The sequence below is a fragment of the Gavia stellata genome, chromosome 5 (genome assembly GCF_030936135.1).
Source record: "Gavia stellata isolate bGavSte3 chromosome 5, bGavSte3.hap2, whole genome shotgun sequence".
Taxonomy (NCBI): Eukaryota; Metazoa; Chordata; class Aves; order Gaviiformes; family Gaviidae; genus Gavia; species Gavia stellata.
Window position 1 is genome coordinate 26044425 of NC_082598.1, and position 19098 is coordinate 26063522.

A 19098-nucleotide genomic window follows, 5' to 3' on the forward strand; every position below is an offset into this window, starting at 1 on the left:
GCAAAAGTACTAGAATTACAGGGAAAGGAAATCCTGCATACTGATTCTTCATAACAGTAGTCTTACTATGCTGCAACAACTATATAGCTATAAATAACATAACTCTGAAGAGGTATTATTTTAAGTGATATTCAGGTATGAATTTTTAAATAGCTGTGTCACTGGATAATATATATGATATAGGTGTAACATCACCTTCCATTTCAGCATCATCTACTTGTGATGTGACATTTTTATGTACAGCATTAACCCAGATAGGATATTTTCACTATAGCAAGGCAATCCGTGTAGAAAAAACATGTAGTTTTAAGAGATAAATGTGTAGATTGAAATCACTACAAATTTGTTCTTAATTGTAGGAGAAGAATTTACATATGACAAAACTAATTTGTTACTTTGTAGAATTGGAGAACTGCAGATACTTATTTAGGGCATGTCAGAAGTCTATATAGCATTGGGGGGGTTGGTTTGTGGTGATTTCTTTGCAGGTGGAGTTGTGTACTACAGGAAATGCCCATAGGATTTGAACTTTCTGAATATGAAATTTGAAGTATCTTTTTAATTATGTGCTTAATCATCTATAGCATCTAGAGTTACTTGTAATTCTTTATTGTCTTGTATTTCTTGCTAGTGTTTTACTTTCATGCTTTAAATATTTTAGATAAATTTTGTGTTCAGTGTTGATACAATTTAATGTGTAACTAATGGTAATGAAAGAACTTGCTTTGTATTGTTATCTGTATTTCTGGTGTCATGGAGAGATTGTACTTAGACCATGTTTTGTTCACTCCCTTTGTTAAGAATGTATAAGCTGTTGGGCAGGCTACATAAGTCTGCCTAACAGCTGGAATTTTTCTGATGTTAAGAACTTAAATTATCTTTTTTATTAGTCTAAAATATAGCTTCTTATCTGTTGACTTGAGGAAAAAAACCCCAACCCTTCCATCTATGTAGTTTTCAAAGGGCTTTTTTCCCATATGAAAACCCTGTTACCTCCATTAGAAACAAATTGTGTGTATAAAAACATCCTTTTTTTTAAACTTTTTGTAGAAGCTATGGAGTTACCTTACTACTTCACTCCTGTGTAACTTATTGCCCAGTTACAAGCCCTAAAAGCATGCAGTAACAGAAGCAGCTCTGCTGCTTTCTGTGTATCAATCATCCTTCCTCTTTGCCGCGTCATATAGCACAGGTAGAAAAGCATTTTGACCAGGTCTTTGTCATTATGAAAGCTTTAGATCATTACATGATTCATTTAGAGGAGAGCCTCTGTAGAATTAATTTGTTATTAGTGTAGGGCTTGGTGGCATAAGGGATAAGCAAATTCCAAGTTTAGGACCAGATCTTTGACAAAGGCTGCATCTGAGATGCAAACAGATCATCCGGATTCAGGGATCAGAGCTAGTCGGCTATAATGGTGTTCACATAATACTCATATGTGTTGTTTGTAACCAGCATTAGCCTCAATGATTTTTTTACTTGGCCAGTGAGGTTTGAATTCTTTTACTGGTTTTCATCTCCTAGATTTCCTCTACTGCTGCTGTTTATTAACTCTCCTACATTCCTGAGGCAATGGTCATTTTTTGGATTTGTACACTTTTTAAAATCTTCCAACAGCTGTGAAGACTCTTGTATAGCAAATTTAAGCCTATTAGCAATAGATTTGGTTTTCTTGACTTTTTGTGGGTGCCTTAGCAGCAGTCCACAGACCTTGAAGGCACAGTGGATATCAAGCTAAAAATACCTAAAGCATACCTACTATGCAGAGTATTGTATCTGGTTCATTTCACCCAGGCGTGCATTAAAATATTGGAATTACTTTACTGTCGATTTAAGTATGGAAATGTATTCAAATATAATGTAAAATGTATATTTATATTTTAACATTTAATATGAGCAGTATTTCAGAATTCATCAGTTGTGTCCTAACCTTGAACAGTTTAGTAAGATGTCTGTAATTGATCTTAAGACAAGGTCTGAATGTACCATGTGGTAGCTACTCTACAGTATTGCTCTGTGTGAACAGTCTTGGAGTTAGTACGTTGTAACTTCCAATCTAAGTCTGCCCCCCCCCCAACAGTTTTTAATCAACAGAAACTTTTGATATGTCTTTTCTTTCACTTCAGTCTTACTGACCTTTGAGGCTGTAATTTCTTTAGGACCCGCAATTTTGCTGTGTATTTCTGTATATCTCCTATCACAAAATAATGCAAACTGTCAAATAAGGACAGCTAATAGATTGCCTAATTGTGGCATGATAGTAGTATGATACTTGAAATTAACTGAAAAACTAAAAAGAGCATTTTTTGCTAGATATATGCATGAATTAGACAAAAATAAGAAACTTTGTTATTGACAGATGAGTTGTTTTACAGGGGAGAATCCCTAGCCTTCTCGTATCTTTTCTTCCATGCTACTGTTAAAATTCATTTTCCTCTGTGCCTATTACATCTTCACTTGGGTTATGTCTATGCACATTTGAAAAGAGTTAGTGCAGCACCGTTATACAGCATATATGAGGCAGATTTAATCCAGTAAGCTTGAATGGTAGATGTTGTAATGAAGATAAGGTAACAAGAGGCTTCAGCATGGACTTCGCAAAGCCACAGGGCATTCCAGCTATTCAGGATGGAATGGGCTTCCATGCAAGACAAACATATTTTTGCAGTGATTGTCACATGCTTTGACTACATTAAAGCTTTGTTGGTATGGTTTTGTACTACTGCACTTCTCGATCACACTGCAATGCAGATGCATCATGAGGTAGTCCAAGTAGTTGTTTTCCAGACAGAATGCATGTTACTGGTGACATTTGTGTGGGTATACGAATTCATTGCTCTAAATCCAAGACCTGTCTTAGAAGTGAGACAAGAAACATCAGTGCTATAATCAAAGGTCTAGCTGCAATGAAACATGCCTGCAGTATTTCTCATCAAAATTAGAAACAAGTAAAGATGTGTATGCATGTCTTTATTGGGCTAGCACAGGAAACACTGGAGTCTGTGCTCCAGCTTCTCATGTCTGTTGTAACTCATGCCATTTAGATTAAGGTTAATGCAGATATATTTGTGTTTACTTGAATCTGTGCCTTTTGATTGCAAGACTGTAGTTCTGGCTATTGCTATAATTCTTTTCTCTAGCGTAGAGTAAATCACTAGCCCTCAAGTTCACGTGTATGTATAGCCTTACTGTGCTCTTTAGTCTCTCGAGTCACTTTTGTTGTCTTCCCATTGTCTTTTCTTATCTTGAATTATGATACACTGTGGATTTTTAGCAGTCTTTGTTGTTACCATCTATGGCTTCCTCCTTTTATTTATGCTCTTCCCAGCCTTTGAAAGAGTGTCCTGATTTTTACCATTGCTTGCTTTTTCCAAGAATCCTTTCAGCATCCTTCTTTTCAACAAACTCCACTCTCTGCCACTTACATCCTTGTCTTACCAACTTTGAGGAAGGAAATATTTTGCTCCTTACAAAGTATAATATAAAATCATGGAAGCTGGCATAAAAGCTGGCATATTATTTTAGTAAGTTGTGTTCTGGACTCTGTATGCAATAAAATGTCAGCTAACTTGAAGACAGCAGTGTAAACAACCAAATTGTTGAAAAAATATTTTTAAACTATTTTGAAACATTGTATGTAAAAACTGCAATGCAGGAAGCCATCTTAGTGCAGCAAGAAAGTTGCAAAATTAAGATGTGTTTAAAAATGCAAAAGATGTATCTTAATATGTATCCTAATTTGTCTAAGGGGAGACATACTCTTACCTTCTCTAATGTGTATGACCTAAACAATTGACTACCCTAGCCTAAAGATGACTTGAAATTGCAACAGATCTTCTAATTATATTATTACAAAAAAACCCTACCTTGAGATCATGTTTGTTATGCAGTATAGCAAATGCAGTGTCCTGTCTCACAGCAGACAATTAGCTTACCTTTGGGCTCCATGAGACTTTTTTTTTAGATAGGAAGTCCAGCTGCTGGAGATTTGTCTGTTCTAGTAAGAGAATAAATGCCTTTGCTGGTTTTGAACAGTAGTGAAACTTACAGCTTATTGGGGATTCGCTAGAGTAAATTTCATATGCTTCATTTATGACTGCAGATTTCTGCTTTGATCAGTCAAACATTGGCTTTTGATTTCATTGACTTTATTCTTGGGTTTGCATTACAAGAATGTAAACAGGAGCATGTAATTTATAGTCAGAGGTACTATGCATTATTTTTCTTCCTTCTATTGTCTTCTCTAAACACAAGGCAGTCGCACCCATTTTCCTGCATATACTTAATTTTCATCACTTATCTCTAAACATACTATTGTTTTGAACCTTTTTGAGATGTGAATAAAACTAGTATTTTTACTATTTTTTTTCTTTGAAATATCATGATACTTTTTTAATATCTGTATATGTTGTGTTGTCTATATTGGTTTGTTGATTTTCTGTTTATTTACTTGTCCTATTTATAAAGGAATAGTCTTTATGCATTAATTCAGATTTAAAATGTTGATGTCAGTTACTTCATTTCCTGAGAAACAAAGTGGTGTTCACTGGAAACGTAGTGGGGAGAAAAATGTGTATTTTTCCTCATCTCTACAGTTTTGCCAGTGTGTTTACTACTTCTAATGCTTTCATCTACATCCAGCTTGTGTTAGAAAAACATATGTAAAACAGAATTTAAGCCAATTCTATGCACACGTTATTCTTGCTCCAGTTTGATTTTGCACTGTTTTCAGTATATCTATGAAAACCATTTGGTTTGGTGTGTAGTGCTGTTCAGTAGCATAGATAGAGCATTTGCTTTTTTTTGGTTTCCTAAAGGGACCAAGTTTATGCAGTTGTGTTCTGCATCATGCCAGCCATTTCCATGGTAGCTTTAAAACCCATGGGCCATTTTCATCTTAGTGTGAGGGTAGGCAGAAGTCTCAAAGATAACGTCACTCCTTGCAAATGGCAGCTAGTTAATGGAGAGAAACTCAGCTTACTGCCTTCACTGAAAAAGTGCAGAATTCATCTGATGCAAAGCTGGCTGTGCAGCACAGCTTCCCGTTAGTCACATTATTTGCTGTCTCTTGCCTAGTGAGGCAGTGCCTTAAGGAATTGAGGGGAACGGAGAAGAGCTAGACTTGTGGTGGTAGATGGAGTGGGAAAAGGAGACAGATCATAGAAACCTTTTGAAAAACAGACTTTATTTGTTGATTCTGTGAACCAGCCAGTTGAGTAGGCATAGTAGCAGTATATTTGGGGTATTTTCTCCATCAAGATTTTGCAGATATAAATCCTGTTGTAATGCTGCCTGACTCCTTTGTCCAGTCAAGGCTCTAGTAACCAGCTGCGCTTCAACATGTTGCTCCTGTCAAAAGAAATGTGACTTTTTCATGCAAGGAAATATGCTGTTACTTGCTGCAAAAGGCTAGAAGAGACAAGGCGGTACTTACAAGGTCAGCATCTGTACTACATACCCTTTATCTAACCGTGTCACTCTTTATCTTGCAGTAAAACTACGTTTTTGCAGATTCATAGGATTTCATATTATCTTGGGGACAAGCTGACCTTTTTTAGAAGTACAGATGAGGTTACAGCTAAATTAGGTGAACAGATCATGACAATAGCACAGTTTTAAATACGAGTGAATTTATGCATAATTTTCAGAGATCATTTTTTTCAGACATAATTTTACACAGTTTTTCAGGACAATGATTTTTAAATTAATTTCATATTTTGTTCCTCTATCTCTATTCCAAAATGAATAGTTTGAAGTGTGTATTTGATTTTTTTCTTAGTCGTAATGAAGTCTTTATTGCTTCATTTTTATTTCAAAGGCAAACATGGAGACATTTAACCTAAAAGATGCCTTCCTGAAAAGAATTTAAAATGCATAAAATAAAATGCTTGAAAAAAGTTTTGCGACCTTTGTAATAGCCAAAGGTTAATACTTACTGGAATTCATAGGTTGTTAACTAATATGTGTCATTGCGGTAAAATAACTGTTGTAACTCCTCCTTTAAAATGAATCTCAATGCTTTAAAATAATTAAAATAACAAATCCTGTTAATAGGAACAGGTTGTGCTTCTCCCCTGTAAAATTTGAAAAACATTGATGCCTCTCTTTTGAGAGAGAGAGTTTAGTAAAAGTGAGAGGAAATAAGGCTTGTATATGTTATGGTTTGGTTTGTTTTTATATTGAAAACTGTGCTGTGGCTTTGTTAAAGCTACAACAATGCAGCCTGAAACAACAGCAGAAGGAGAGGTGTGAATTCAGCTCTCCAGTTGTCACCATCATATATGCTTTTACTTTTGAAACTCATTTATCACCACTTCACTAGCCCAGTTAATTGCTTCATTGCTTTGCAATGAACTGTTATATTGGGCAGAGCTCCTTATTCCAAACATCCTACTTCAAGAAATAAAATCCTTTAAAAATGAATGGGTTTATAGCATGGCTTATACATAATTTTGATTTCAAAAGCCATACTCCTGTATAAATTCTTTATTAGACAGAGAAGTTGAAGAAAGCTAGCATCTTTAGTATATGGATGTTTGTCACCAGGGTAGTAAAATGTGTAGCTAGCATGGGAAAGACCTTGTCCTTAAAGTAACTTATATTTTTACAATCATCCTGAAATTGTACCATACTTAATAAAAATTGGTCAGTACTAGATAGGATATTTTTTACATAAATAGGGAAAGAAAAGAAAGACCAAGAAAAGTGTGACTGAAGTTTAAGAATACAAAAAGGAAACCCTAACGACTAACATTCTAAGATACTCATAATAGTATTTCCACTTAAGGTGTTAAAAATGCTATCTTAGAATCTTATTCTTTAAGAAATATGCAGACAGGGTTCTTTGATACACTTATCTCGTGCGCTGACAGCCTCTGTCTTTGATGTAATTTTCTTAGTAGTACGTGTGAGGTGTGCAGAAGTAGCAATACCTCTAGCCTATGGGAGGGGAAATTCATACTAAAAGATAAATTTGAGTCGAGAGCCAAATCCAAAAGGAGCAGAGCCGCCTTGATACTCAGAGCTGCAGGACCTCGCAGCTGGGTGTTTGCTCTGAGCATGGGATTCATGGGTCAGTGTTAGACACCCAGGTTTCCTCTCTCTAGGTGGAAGGGGTGTAGGCCAAGAATTTTAGAAGGCATTTCAGTACTACCGCTGGGAGAGAGAAAAGCAGGTCCTTCCCTTCCTCTGTTCTTTCCTTGCCTGTGTATTCTGCCAAGCTGTCATGGATGTGGCAAACTGAACTGGGAAGCAGATTTGTAAAACAGTTAGGGGAAGGAGTGAGATTTGAAGTTTTCATAACCAGTCATTGGGTAATAGGCATAAATAGCCCTTGAAGCTGTATCTTCCCTTTTTTGCAAGTACCTCAACTGTTAGACTGTCTGTTTCATGTTCTCATGGACCACTGAAGCTTAATCTTTCATCCCTTCTCATTTTCTTTCCTTATGGACAATGGCTTGTAAGTTACTGGCTAGAGGACAGGTATAGGGTTGAACTTCTTCAGGTGAAGGGAAGAACTAAGCTTGGCTCTGTTGTGTCCTGAATAAGTGCTTTATGGTGGGTAGTGAAAGACAAACACCAGTGCAATTAGTTTTCCTTACTGAACAAGAGTGGGGACTGCCACTGAGTTTTGTGCAGAATGTACACATGTGCAGTCTTGGGGCTGGCAATAGCTCTAGTGAGGTTCTGGCCCAGCAAAGTGCTGGCTTAGAAAGTTTTTTCGTTCTCTGTACTAATTTGTTGCTTCTTCAGTTCTAGCTGCACAACTATTTGTGAGGTTGTAATGTAAATCAAGTCCCTGATATCATGTAATTTTTTTATCATTATTAATAGGGTTAATTTGATGAATCTGGGTTAAAAGATGGTTCAACCAAAAAAAAGAAACCAACCTGTATCGACACAATTGAGGATGTGGTAAATTGCGATAGGGAACAAGAATTTCCTAAACACTTTCTTGTTGACCAGCACCCTGTTCTTTCTTGTTCCGTTTCTTTTGCAGGGTTGCTGGTTTAAGAGTTGCTTTCCCTGAGTACTACGTGCTCATTCACTGTGAGAATGCCACCCAGTTTTGCCAATATAATGCTTTTTATGGTTACATTGGTTACATTTTTCACATATGGGTTCCTTGATTCAGTTTCCAAAATGGCCACAAAGAATACTTGTTCCAGCTTGTCAGAGGGCCAGTGGTGGAGCAGAACAAGTGACTCATGGGGGGTGAGAAGAAGTTGACACAGCTTAAATAAGTGGCTAATCACAACTTCAGAAAGCATATTTAAGATAAAGTCCTCCAAGGGAATTAGGTAGGCAGGTATCTCATTTCTGATCCATTACTAGATATAGGTTTGAATCAAGTGCCAAATTGCTTGGCCTTTTTAGCTATCTGGGCACATGGAAAAAACAAAGCAACAAAAAACACCCACAAAACCAAAAAAACCCCACCAAAACACCTTTACAGAACATTTTCTGATGAAAATTTAAACTTTTATTTTGAGGAGCTCTGTCTTGAAATGAATATCCTAGGCTAAGGACTGAGCAAAGTCTTTCGGTGGATTTAGCCCTGAGCATGCTGCTTGAGTTCATGACATCTTTGTGAAAGCAGGGGTCTGGATTAAGATCTTATGAATCCGTGTCCTTCCAAATATTGTGGTAGGTCCAGAGTATTTTATAAGTTGCCTGCATTGTGGAAAAGTAAGTAGTAGTCAGTTAAAGAACTGTGAGCAAGAAAAGGTGCTTCCCTCAGTATACATAATTAGGATTAATCTCCTTTATGTCCTAGGCCCATGCATTCCTTTTACGTTTTCTCTGTTCCTCTTTTCTCCCAAGCTGCTGTGTGTATGGACAAGAATAATTTTTTTCCCCATCCACCCTTCCTTTTCCCCTGTGTTGGTTTTTACTGTGCTGTATCTCATTTTTAGACACATACGGCTTCATGCATTAGGAGTGGTGGTATATCGATGTGTTTCTTGATGGTTTTTTCCCCTGCATGCCCATACTCTTTTACTAGCTCCGTATATGGTGAGTTTTGTTCTAGGCACCTTAGGTTAAGTGTGAAGCAAGACTTTAGCATGTGGCAGGGAGAGGTTTGATTCCTTATTGCATTCTTCCATTGCTTTTCCAGTTTGCAGGGTCTTGGTAGATGTCTGTTCTTCCTTAACCATCTGACAATGCTATAGATGCAATTACTGGACTGATCTTTGTGCGTCTGTTAGTTGAAGAGTACAACGTTAAATGATCGCACCTTTTTCATAAGGGTTTAGATTAGGTTTGGAGGAAGAGAGAAAGTATGAATATGAAAAGAAATAAAATAGCAAGGGAATATTTATTAAAACAAATCATATGTCAGTTTTAAAATCACATATGATTTTTATTTCATCATCTGTAGATAGAGTTGCTGCATCTTATACTGTGTGAACTAAGATTTCTGTTATTGTCTTCAGCAGAACCTCCAACAGCAGTCATACCTTATCATCTTGCCACGTTATGGAGCCCTGTACCTCAGATGAATTTTTTCAGGCTCTCAACCACGCTGAACAAACTTTTAAAAAAATGGAGAATTATCTTAGGCACAAACAGCTATGTGATGTGGTGTTAGTTGCTGGTGATCGTAGAATTCCAGCTCACAGGTAAGTTTATAATAATTTTGAAGGAACTTCATATTCATTTACAATTGCACCTTCAAAATGTGTCCTGTGTTTTGTTTAAAAAAGGTCAGAGCATCCTAAACAATTTGGAATACTTTGAACATGCTTATGTTTTTTTAACATTTATTTGGAAACTAAAAGTTAATTTCTGTCTGTTGTATGCAATGCAGCATCAAAAATAATTGTGATTTTTGTCTTCAAGCATACAGTAAGATATTTTCATAAAGAAATAAATTCCCCAAAAGTCCCAAATGCGCCCTCAGAATATTATAAGTAGCAGTGGTTTTTCACAGAATCACAGGATCACTGAGGTTGGAAAAGACCTGTAAGATCCTCAAGTCCAAGCATCAAACAACAAACACCACCATGCCCACTAAACCATGCCCCACAATGCCTTGTCCACATGTTCCTTGAACACCTCCGGGGATGGTGACTCCACCACTTCTCTGGGCAGTTTATTCCAGTGTCTCACCACTCTCTCAGAAAAGAAATTTTTCCTAATATCCAGTCTAAACCTCCCCTGGCGCAACTTGAGGCCATTTCTTCTTGTCCTGTCACTCATCACTTAGGAGAAGAGGCCAAGACCCACCTCTCTGCAACCTCCTTTCAGGTAATTGTAGAGAGCGTTGAGGTCTCCCCTCAGCCTCCGCTTCTCCAGGCTTTTGTACCACAGAATGACGTAAAAATTTTTTTAGATTTAACTTTTTCTTTGTACTAACAATTAAATTGTTGGAGTCATAATTAGCAATAAGGACAGTCTTCTGTCCGCATAAAGTTTTTTTTTGCTCCTATAGTAGGAAGAGTCCTTTGATAGTAGACTACTGAACACTGACAGTAAGTGTTAGAGGGCTAAATTACATCAAACGTTACCCTATCTGTCATCTGTGTAATTAACAGATCATATAGCATGCCACTTAAAAGCTAGGAAAACACCAAAGATTGTGAAACAAAAGTACGAATAACTGAAGCACATTACAGTATTTAATGCACAGTATTAATAGTTTGAATAGGAACCTAGGTGTAATTAAGCTGTGGTTTCTTAAGGTTAGGTCTACAACAGAAATAGCAACCTAAAGCATTCTTATTTTCCATCGCTGATTTCTACCCCCACAGTGAAACTACAGCTTAATACTGTAATAGTAACAAAAAGATGGGAAGAGGTTGCTGGTTTGGGTTTGGTATTTTTCTTAAAAAGCCAGGTCTCTGCTTTTATTCAGGTATCGTCCACACTGTTGTGCTGACACAGCTAAGGGAATGATAGCATGGGGATAGGAACTGACTTGAGGAGCAGGGAAGCAGTTATACCATAATTTGCTATTGCTCTTGGAGACTTCATTTTATGACACTTTGCTTTTAAACAGTCAAGACTATCCTTGACTCTTCCAAGTTGATTTAAGCAAATATTACTGCAGTTACTGCTAAAATGGGTGGTACTACTCTCCACCCAACCCCTGACCTGAATTCCTTAGTAAACACTTACAGCCATGTAGCTGTGGATGATGATGAATCCTTTCCGGAGAGACAATAGGGTGACCAAGATGATTTGGCTTTCCCGGCGGCTACAGAGTTGCTTAAGATTGGTCTTCAGTTTGTTCAAATTAGTTGCAAAACTGCATTGTCCCTGTGGAAAGAGTGAATCAGATGAAAACAGGGCATGCACACACCCCTGGTGGATTTGCAGCCACTGAAGTAATTTAGAAAGCAAAGAGTTTTGGAGTGCAGTAAACAGGAAAAACAGTGATTATAATAAGGAAATCATTTTACTTCCTCATGTGGCCAAGGTAGTACCTTTGCAGCATACTGTTCTGGAGTATGGTTTACGTAATAGTTAAGAAGTATAGAAAGGGTGCAGAGGACAGCTGCAAATATGTTGTAAGGACTGGAAGATTTTTTTTTTTTTTTGCAACAAGATAAACAGAAAGACAGCATGCTAAAAAGTTCTTTAATGTGGTTCGTACCTGTTTTTCACTTATTTAGAGAACTGACTTTGCTGCTCCAGTTTCTGCTATGTATCTATTTCTGTAGCGCATTAGGCATATGCTACCACCTGTTATTTGCACTGGTTTCCTCCTCTTAAGAGGAGAAACATCTTGCTGTAGTTGGTATATTGCGTTTTAAATATGCATGAAAGTTAAGGTCAAAGAAGCACACCTTGTGCTTGTAGCAGGAGATGGGAGGCTTATGATTGTCCTTAGTTCACTTTATACTGTTGGAGCAACTTAGAAAGCAGCTTTGCCTTTTGTACAGTAAGTTCTTTTTACTGTTTTATTTTCACAGAGAAACATAGCAATAACTACAATCTTCATCTCAGTACATCCAAAGTACCTCACTGAAAATTGAACTTTTCCATAGTGGGAAAGATAAAGATGGAAATCTTAAATTTGGTGTGGAATTTTATAGTTCAGTAAGAAGACTGGCTTTATGTACTTGTAGTAGCCTATGTTACAAGAAAAAAATTCTGTAGGATTTTTTACTGCCTGTATCCAAGTTCTGAATTCTTTAGTATTGACTGCAGGCTGGAGCAGTCAGTGTATTTCAGAAAAATAGTGATTATTTTATCTTAAGACTTAATGAGCAACAAAAGATGTATTAAATAGATATTAGCTTAATGGCTTGGAATTCTAAGATGTGTAAGAAAATAGAAAGTTCACTTACACTGAACGGCTTTTTTCCTTTTTTTTTTTAAGAAGGATAAAAGGGCTTTTCTTAGTATGCGGTCACAGAATTGGTAAGAAAGAACATTTTTCATTATTATTATTAGTCACACTTATATAGAAAGAGGAGTTTTCAGATTTTCTGTTTTGAACTTGATATTTTTAATAGTTCCTGTATTTTTTTTCTTAATTCTCAGTTTCTACTTTTGATGGTACTTGAATGTTCTGAGGTGTATGATGTATGTTCTTAGAGAAAAGAGCAGTGAGTTTGGTGTCTGCAATAGTAATAAGCACAGGTAATACATTACTGTAAAATTCTGAAGGGTTTTGGTTTCTGTCTATTCAAAGAATTCAGGCTATGGGTCTGCTACAAATAAGACTATCACATGCAGTCATGATTTTTCTGAATATGGCATTCTCTATTATTCTAAGACTGTTTATGTTCTCATTCTATGCTGAAATTATAGCTAAGAACTTATTTAGGAGATCAAGAAGCAAGTAGGAAAGGGGACAGTTCTCCACAATGAAAAAATGCATTATATTCCCACTCCCTTAGACTGCAGTTCCATAAAGAAATTTTGCCAGACTTTTAATTAAATTAAATGTAATTAATTTAAGTTTTTCATACCAGGTGCTTTTTCTGTGTCCACTGCAATTTCCGATGTCTAAGTCATTTATTACATTCCTATTTATTACATTCAGCTAACTGCTAGATCCATAATAAGTTTGTTTTGTTTTATAATAACCTGCTGATCAGAACATTCACATAAGAAAAGCGAGGTCTGTGTAAATTCCTAGCCAGAGGGGATTTAAAGCCTGCTATGCATCCTTTAACCAGCAATCTGAAAATCAGTGCAGAGCCATTTTCTTTCTTCCTGTTGACACTGAAAGATGGAAATACAAAAGACATGAGACTGAAGGAAAGAAGGCAAATGGAAGCTTATGCGCTCTAGGGGTTAGGAAGCTTGTTTGGAAGAGCACAAATCCTGGTTTGCAGACATTTTTTATCTTGAGGATTATTTATCTTTGAAATTCTTTTCCATATGGCTTAATAATACTTCCTTTCTTTCACAGTCTGTATTGCCTTAGTTTGTAAATCCTTCACTGCAGCCTTTTTTTTGTTTTGTTTTAGCTACATGGTTAAAAAAGTTTAACACAAGGTGTCTTTCTAAAAAGTCAAAGTATATAAAAAAGCAGTTCTGTGATAGCTTTATGTTAAAAAGGTACTATTGCTACTAACAGTGTGGCTGTTTTGAAAGATTTTACTAAAGGGCTTATTGTAATCATGATTTCAGTGTCAGAAGCAGCAAATGAATTTTGAAAGGTGTGATTTCCCTGGAAGAGAGATATAATTAGAAATAATTTTAGCATAAACATACTGCATGTATTTTTAGGTATTGCTTGTTTTTAAACAATTTTAATTTAAATAAATACGGATATATTAGTAGTGTGGGATAGTACCACTGTCATATATTCTTTTTATTACTGACATGCTTTGTTATCAAGAATATAAACTAGCTGAAGCCACCAGTATGTGAGGTGCTTCATACTAGGATGCATGAACCTTACAACTTCAGTGAATGCTTTTAGTGAGTTCCCTAGGACTATTTTTAGCTGTTATACAGCCACAAACAAGGAGCTGCCTAGGAAGTGTCCCTTTTATCTTTAAGATGTTAAGAAGCTTCACTTCATTCTGTCAGGTGAAGCAGGTTGGGAGATACTGAATCTGTAAATTGCCAGGTTTGACAGCTATCATCATTTTACGTAATAATTCCTTTGAAGACCTAGAAAACTGTCTAGATGATGCAGCTTACGGAAATTCCAACAAGTACAATTTAATTCAGGCCTGCCACCTTGCTTACACATATTTTACTGGTTCTCAGTAGAAAACTCTTCAAAATAAGTTAAGTCATCATAGTGGATCTTTCTCTTTTTGGACCAGTACAAACCACAGAAATGAAAGACATCAGTAGCACTGGAACCTCCTGTAAGAACAGGGAGACATACTGAAAGACCCAGATTTTGTCAGTATTTAGCCCATAGCTGTTGAGTGTTTTTTCCAGAGAGATTAATTTTTCAGACACCTTACGATGTCCCAGATGAAAAATTATGGTATTCATGTGTTCCTTTTTCTCTACATTTTTCCTGTGCGCTGAAAAAGAGCAGCCAATCTACTGCATGTAATTCAGTAGCCAAATTTTTGTAATCTTATCTATGCAGAATTGAGTATTTGGCAGTAGCTGGTAATTAGGTAAGAAGGAGAGTAAAGGTAAATATGTTTGACATCCACAGTCGAACGATACAATGCCAACTGTATTAAGGCTTTTTCTTGATTTTCTTTTTTGTATTGTTAAGAGGCATCTCTAATGTCAATATATACTGATTTTATAGGCATTTTAGTTGAGCCAATTATGAAAGAAATATTACACTCAGAGGATAAAAGTCTTCAAACTCAGAATACAAAAAACATAGCTTTCTTCAGTTTCTAAATTGAGGAAAGGCAGTGTTTTGTGGCAACAGTAGTTCCCAGTGAACTTGTGATATGGATGAATATGTTAATTTTAATGATTAATAAATAGCACAAAGAGATTATGTTAAATACTAACAGAGCCGTGATGGCTCTATTTAACAAGGAGATTGTGAATAAAAGTGTAGTTTTTATAGTCATTGCACAGATTTTCATTTGAAAAATCATACTTATCACTTAGCTCTTTTAGAGCTTTTTTAGCAAAAAGGTCAAATATGGATGGAGAAGGTCTTCAGTGGATTCTTCAGTGATATGAAGGTATTAGCTGCTTCACGTTGTATAATCTCTGTGTAGGAATGCAGTTTAATTTCAGACATTCCAAAAAAAATGTTGAAAGCAAAATCAGTTACTAGCTATGAGGTTAAAAGATCAATGAACAAGTGGGTGTCAAATGGTATGAGGAAAGTAGTAATTGATTTTTATTGACTAGTGGGAAAAACACAGGGTAAGAAAAGGCCAGTTGGCTGAAAGTCTGCCTTTGTTTTCTTTTATGCTAGCTCAGTGTCACCTTGATGCATTCCCACTGTTTCTTTTAATCCTCTTTCTTTCTTTGAGAGAACTTTTTTTCTAAATTAGTTGAATTAAGAGAAAAGCGTGGATACCTGTTCTAAGGCTTTTCATTGTGAACATGCTTCTTGGCTAAAATTATTACAAAATCTTTATCAGTATAATTTATGCTTTGGCATATTACTTGTATTAATCTACTCCTGGGCTGCACATCCTGTTCTGGCATATGCAAGTCACTCTCTGGAAAGCACTTAACACTGTGAAGCATGTATACCTTCTCATGAATCCGAACACAAAGTTTGCAAAAATAGTAAATAGATTGCATTTTAAATTTCTAATAATTTCTTTCGGAGGACTTCGAGACTAGAAATTACAGGGAGAAATTTGCTGATATCAAACAGCTGGTAGAAGGTGTTTGTCTAGAGCCTCGGGTTATTTAGCATTTCTTCAACAGTTGTTGCTAATTCTAAATAAAAGTGCAGCTAACTAAACCAGTTGCACTGCTGGGGGAAGGAAAAAAGAAAAAAAAAAAAACACCCAACCCCAAAACTGTGTTAAGATGAGGTTTTAGGTTCTGTTTCCCATCAGAGACCTTTCTTTTTCAAGCTCTATTCTGTGTAGGAATTCAGGTCAGTATTGCCAGAGGTGAGTATTTTAAGTTGTTTGTTTTGCTTTTTTTTTTTTTAATTCTGAATTGGACCTGCAGAGGTCCAATAATTTGAATAACTTGGGTTATTCAAATCTGTCCATCTACACACTTTCCCTTCCAATGAGAACCCCTATTTTGTACATACAAATCTGATCTTGTCATCTGATTCTAGCATCAAAAGCAGTTGCAGAAACTTTCCCTTGATGCTTACATGAATATACTCTCTAATTTCACTAAACTTTACAGATCTCTAGGAGGCAGTATTTTCATTGAACTGCAGGTGTCATTAAACCTGAGATTAAAATGCCTAGAATTGATGCCTAGGTGCTAACTTGGCAGAATGTGCTAATTTTTCTCAGCAAGTCAGCCACAGAATAAATCTCATATTTCAATAACAATATGTTCTTTAAAAGAATAGAACTTTATTTCTCATTACAAAACTTCACTTCAATCATACAAGATGTTAAAATAAAATTAATCTTTTCCCCGTATGCTCTTAACCCGTATGCTCTTAACCCAACTCTGTTGCCTCAGCAACTAGAAAAAAAAGGATTACCTTACTGTAGGCCTGACCAAATGGTCAATGGTCAGAAGATCACAAGAAAAAAGTAGTTGAAATTAGTCAACAATTTACTACTTTGCAGTTAATTAACTAAGAGACAGTTCTTTGTAGTTCATGACTTTGTGTATGTACCTGCAAATCCTCCCCGTTAATACATGTTTAGACTTACTCCTAAGCACTGGTGTTCACCTTTTTGATTAATTTTACTCTGTTTTGTGGTTCCTGACCTCTGTCATCTTAACAAGCCAATATAATGATTCAGTGCAGAATAAACTGACATTTCATGAAGTATTAGATTCATTTAAACATACATGGATGGACTGTGTAGTGTATTTGCAGTAGGCTTGATTCTTGGGCTTGCTGTTTGTATAGCTCAGTACATATGCAAGTGTATTTATACTTGAATTCCCCGTGAGCAAGGCAACTGTGAACTGCTGCAGCACAAAAATTGATCCAAACCACAAGGCTGTTCCTAGAGGTCTCTTAGGGAAGATTCCAGCAGACCTCATGAATAGTTATGGCAGGTTTCATACAACAGAACTATGGGTTGACTATTCCTGCTCCACATGATTTCCTTTCTCTTCCACCCTGGTCCTGTGAACACATACTGAGACATCAAAATTCTTGCACATTTTGTGGAGTGGCATTGTTATATGTACTCAGTGTTTTACTCTCAGTAATCCAAAGAAATGTCTGTAGTGCACTAACATGTTTACTTACTCAGTATCTTAAAATACTCAGAATTGTTAACAAAAGGCTGAATACGTACCCACAAAAGAGATTACTGTCTGTGCCATCTCCATGTTTACTGTGCCTAGTTCTGTTATCAGTGTTAGTAAATGAATGCATATATGTGCACCAAGAGTAAAAGCATTTTAAATCACTTTGAAAAGGACTAGTAAGTCATTCTTTCACGTTTAAAAAAGTAACTGACATCATATATATGGAAGTCAATTCAATTTTTTTATTATTTTTATAATGTACATTCCATTTCCAATTTATGTGTTTTTTGTAGGTTGTTTCTGTGTTGGCTATTAAAAGTCATTGAGCTTTGAAAGGGTAATTCATTTACTTCAGCAGCAAATGTAGATTCAGTAATAGTACTTCATTATTCATAGAGGGGAACTAGAGCATGGAGCAGTTTGTCAATTTTAAAATGTTTTTCTCAGTACAGTGTTTCTTCAAAGGGCAAAGTAATGAATCATAAATTAACAAACATCAGGTTGACTAAGGTTTTGGGTTTTTTTTTTCTTTTACTCTTTGTGGCTTTCCTTTTCTCCTGCACGATGGACTCAGATTGGTTCTGTCCTCTGTTTCGGACTACTTTGCGGCAATGTTCACTAATGACGTAAGGGAAGCAAGACAGGAAGAAATCAAGATGGAAGGTGTGGAGCCAAATGCATTGTGGTCTCTGGTTCAATATGCATATACAGGTAATTAGAATGAAAATGGGAATTTCATCTAATGAATTGTCCTCCAGTGAGCATTATATTCCATTACATGATTTCAGATGCTCTTTAGAAATTATTATTCACATTATTTAATTCCTTATAAATAAATAAAAAGAAATCATCATTGCCTTTACCTGAGGCAAGCTGGTAGGGTATAGTTTCTCTGGTAATACTATATTCAGTTAGTTAACAAATTATGTGAATATTTCAAATGTATCGTGACTCACAAAAAAAAGTAATCTTATTAGGATTCCCTTTCCTTACATAATTATAGGTACTAATTTTGAAAAGCTGGTTATCTATTGCTGAGGGTGATGTTTGCTAAGACTTATATTCTGTCTTATAATAATTCTGTTGCCTCTGAGTTTTAGGGAATTTAACAAATGCTAAGAGCAAACTAATGTGATGTCCTTTTTAATGTTACTAGGTCGCCTTGAATTAAAAGAAGATAACATTGAGTGCCTGTTGTCTACAGCTTGCCTTCTTCAGCTCTCTCAGGTTGTAGAAGCATGCTGCAAATTCCTAATGAAGCAGCTTCACCCGTCCAATTGCCTTGGAATCCGATCTTTCGCTGATGCGCAGGGTTGCACTGACTTGCACAAGGTGGCTCACAATTACACAATGGTATGTTGTTATTTTAAGTATCATCTGCTTTATTTAGTAAGGAAAATACAGAATGTTTTCTTGAATAAAATACTAAAGTTTTTCCCCCAGAAAGCCTTGATCATTTTCCAAGCAAGAATACCCATGATGAGAAATGACAAAATAACTATTAAATTGCTGGTTTAGCGTTGGAAAGAAATAAGCAAGCATTAATGGTTCCCTGTAACGGTAATGAGATTGTGTGATATGCATTTAATAAAATCATTCAAGAGCTTGTTCTTATTTCTGTCAGTCAAAAACTACAGACTTAACAGTGGGCAAGCTGCCATCATCTAGTCCAAAATAACACATTACTAAATTAAACTGTAGAATTGTTGTTCTGTAATGAGCTGGAGTAATCAGGTTCGAAGTTATACTTGGGGTATGAATGTGGGCATTCATCAATATAGATTCTGCATTATCCTTAGTTTCTTAGTAATGGGATGTCAGGGTGGCATCAAACAA

The 19098-nt window shown here is 36.1% G+C and overlaps 1 protein-coding gene across 4 annotated transcripts in view; it reads left to right on the forward strand.

The window, feature by feature from the left end:
• Positions 1-19098, forward strand: part of KLHL5 (kelch like family member 5) — a 64764-nt gene that overhangs the window by 20865 nt on the left and 24801 nt on the right. For 2 of the 4 annotated variants that reach the window (XM_059817385.1, XM_059817386.1), the window contains 3 exons: positions 9438-9623; positions 17837-17973; positions 18419-18615. In XM_059817385.1, the coding sequence (XP_059673368.1) occupies positions 9481-9623; positions 17837-17973; positions 18419-18615 (477 nt within the window). In that variant the 5' untranslated portion in view covers positions 9438-9480. The remainder of the gene's footprint in view (positions 1-9437; positions 9624-17836; positions 17974-18418; positions 18616-19098) is intronic. The other 2 variants (XM_059817387.1, XM_059817388.1) reach the window with 2 other exon arrangements.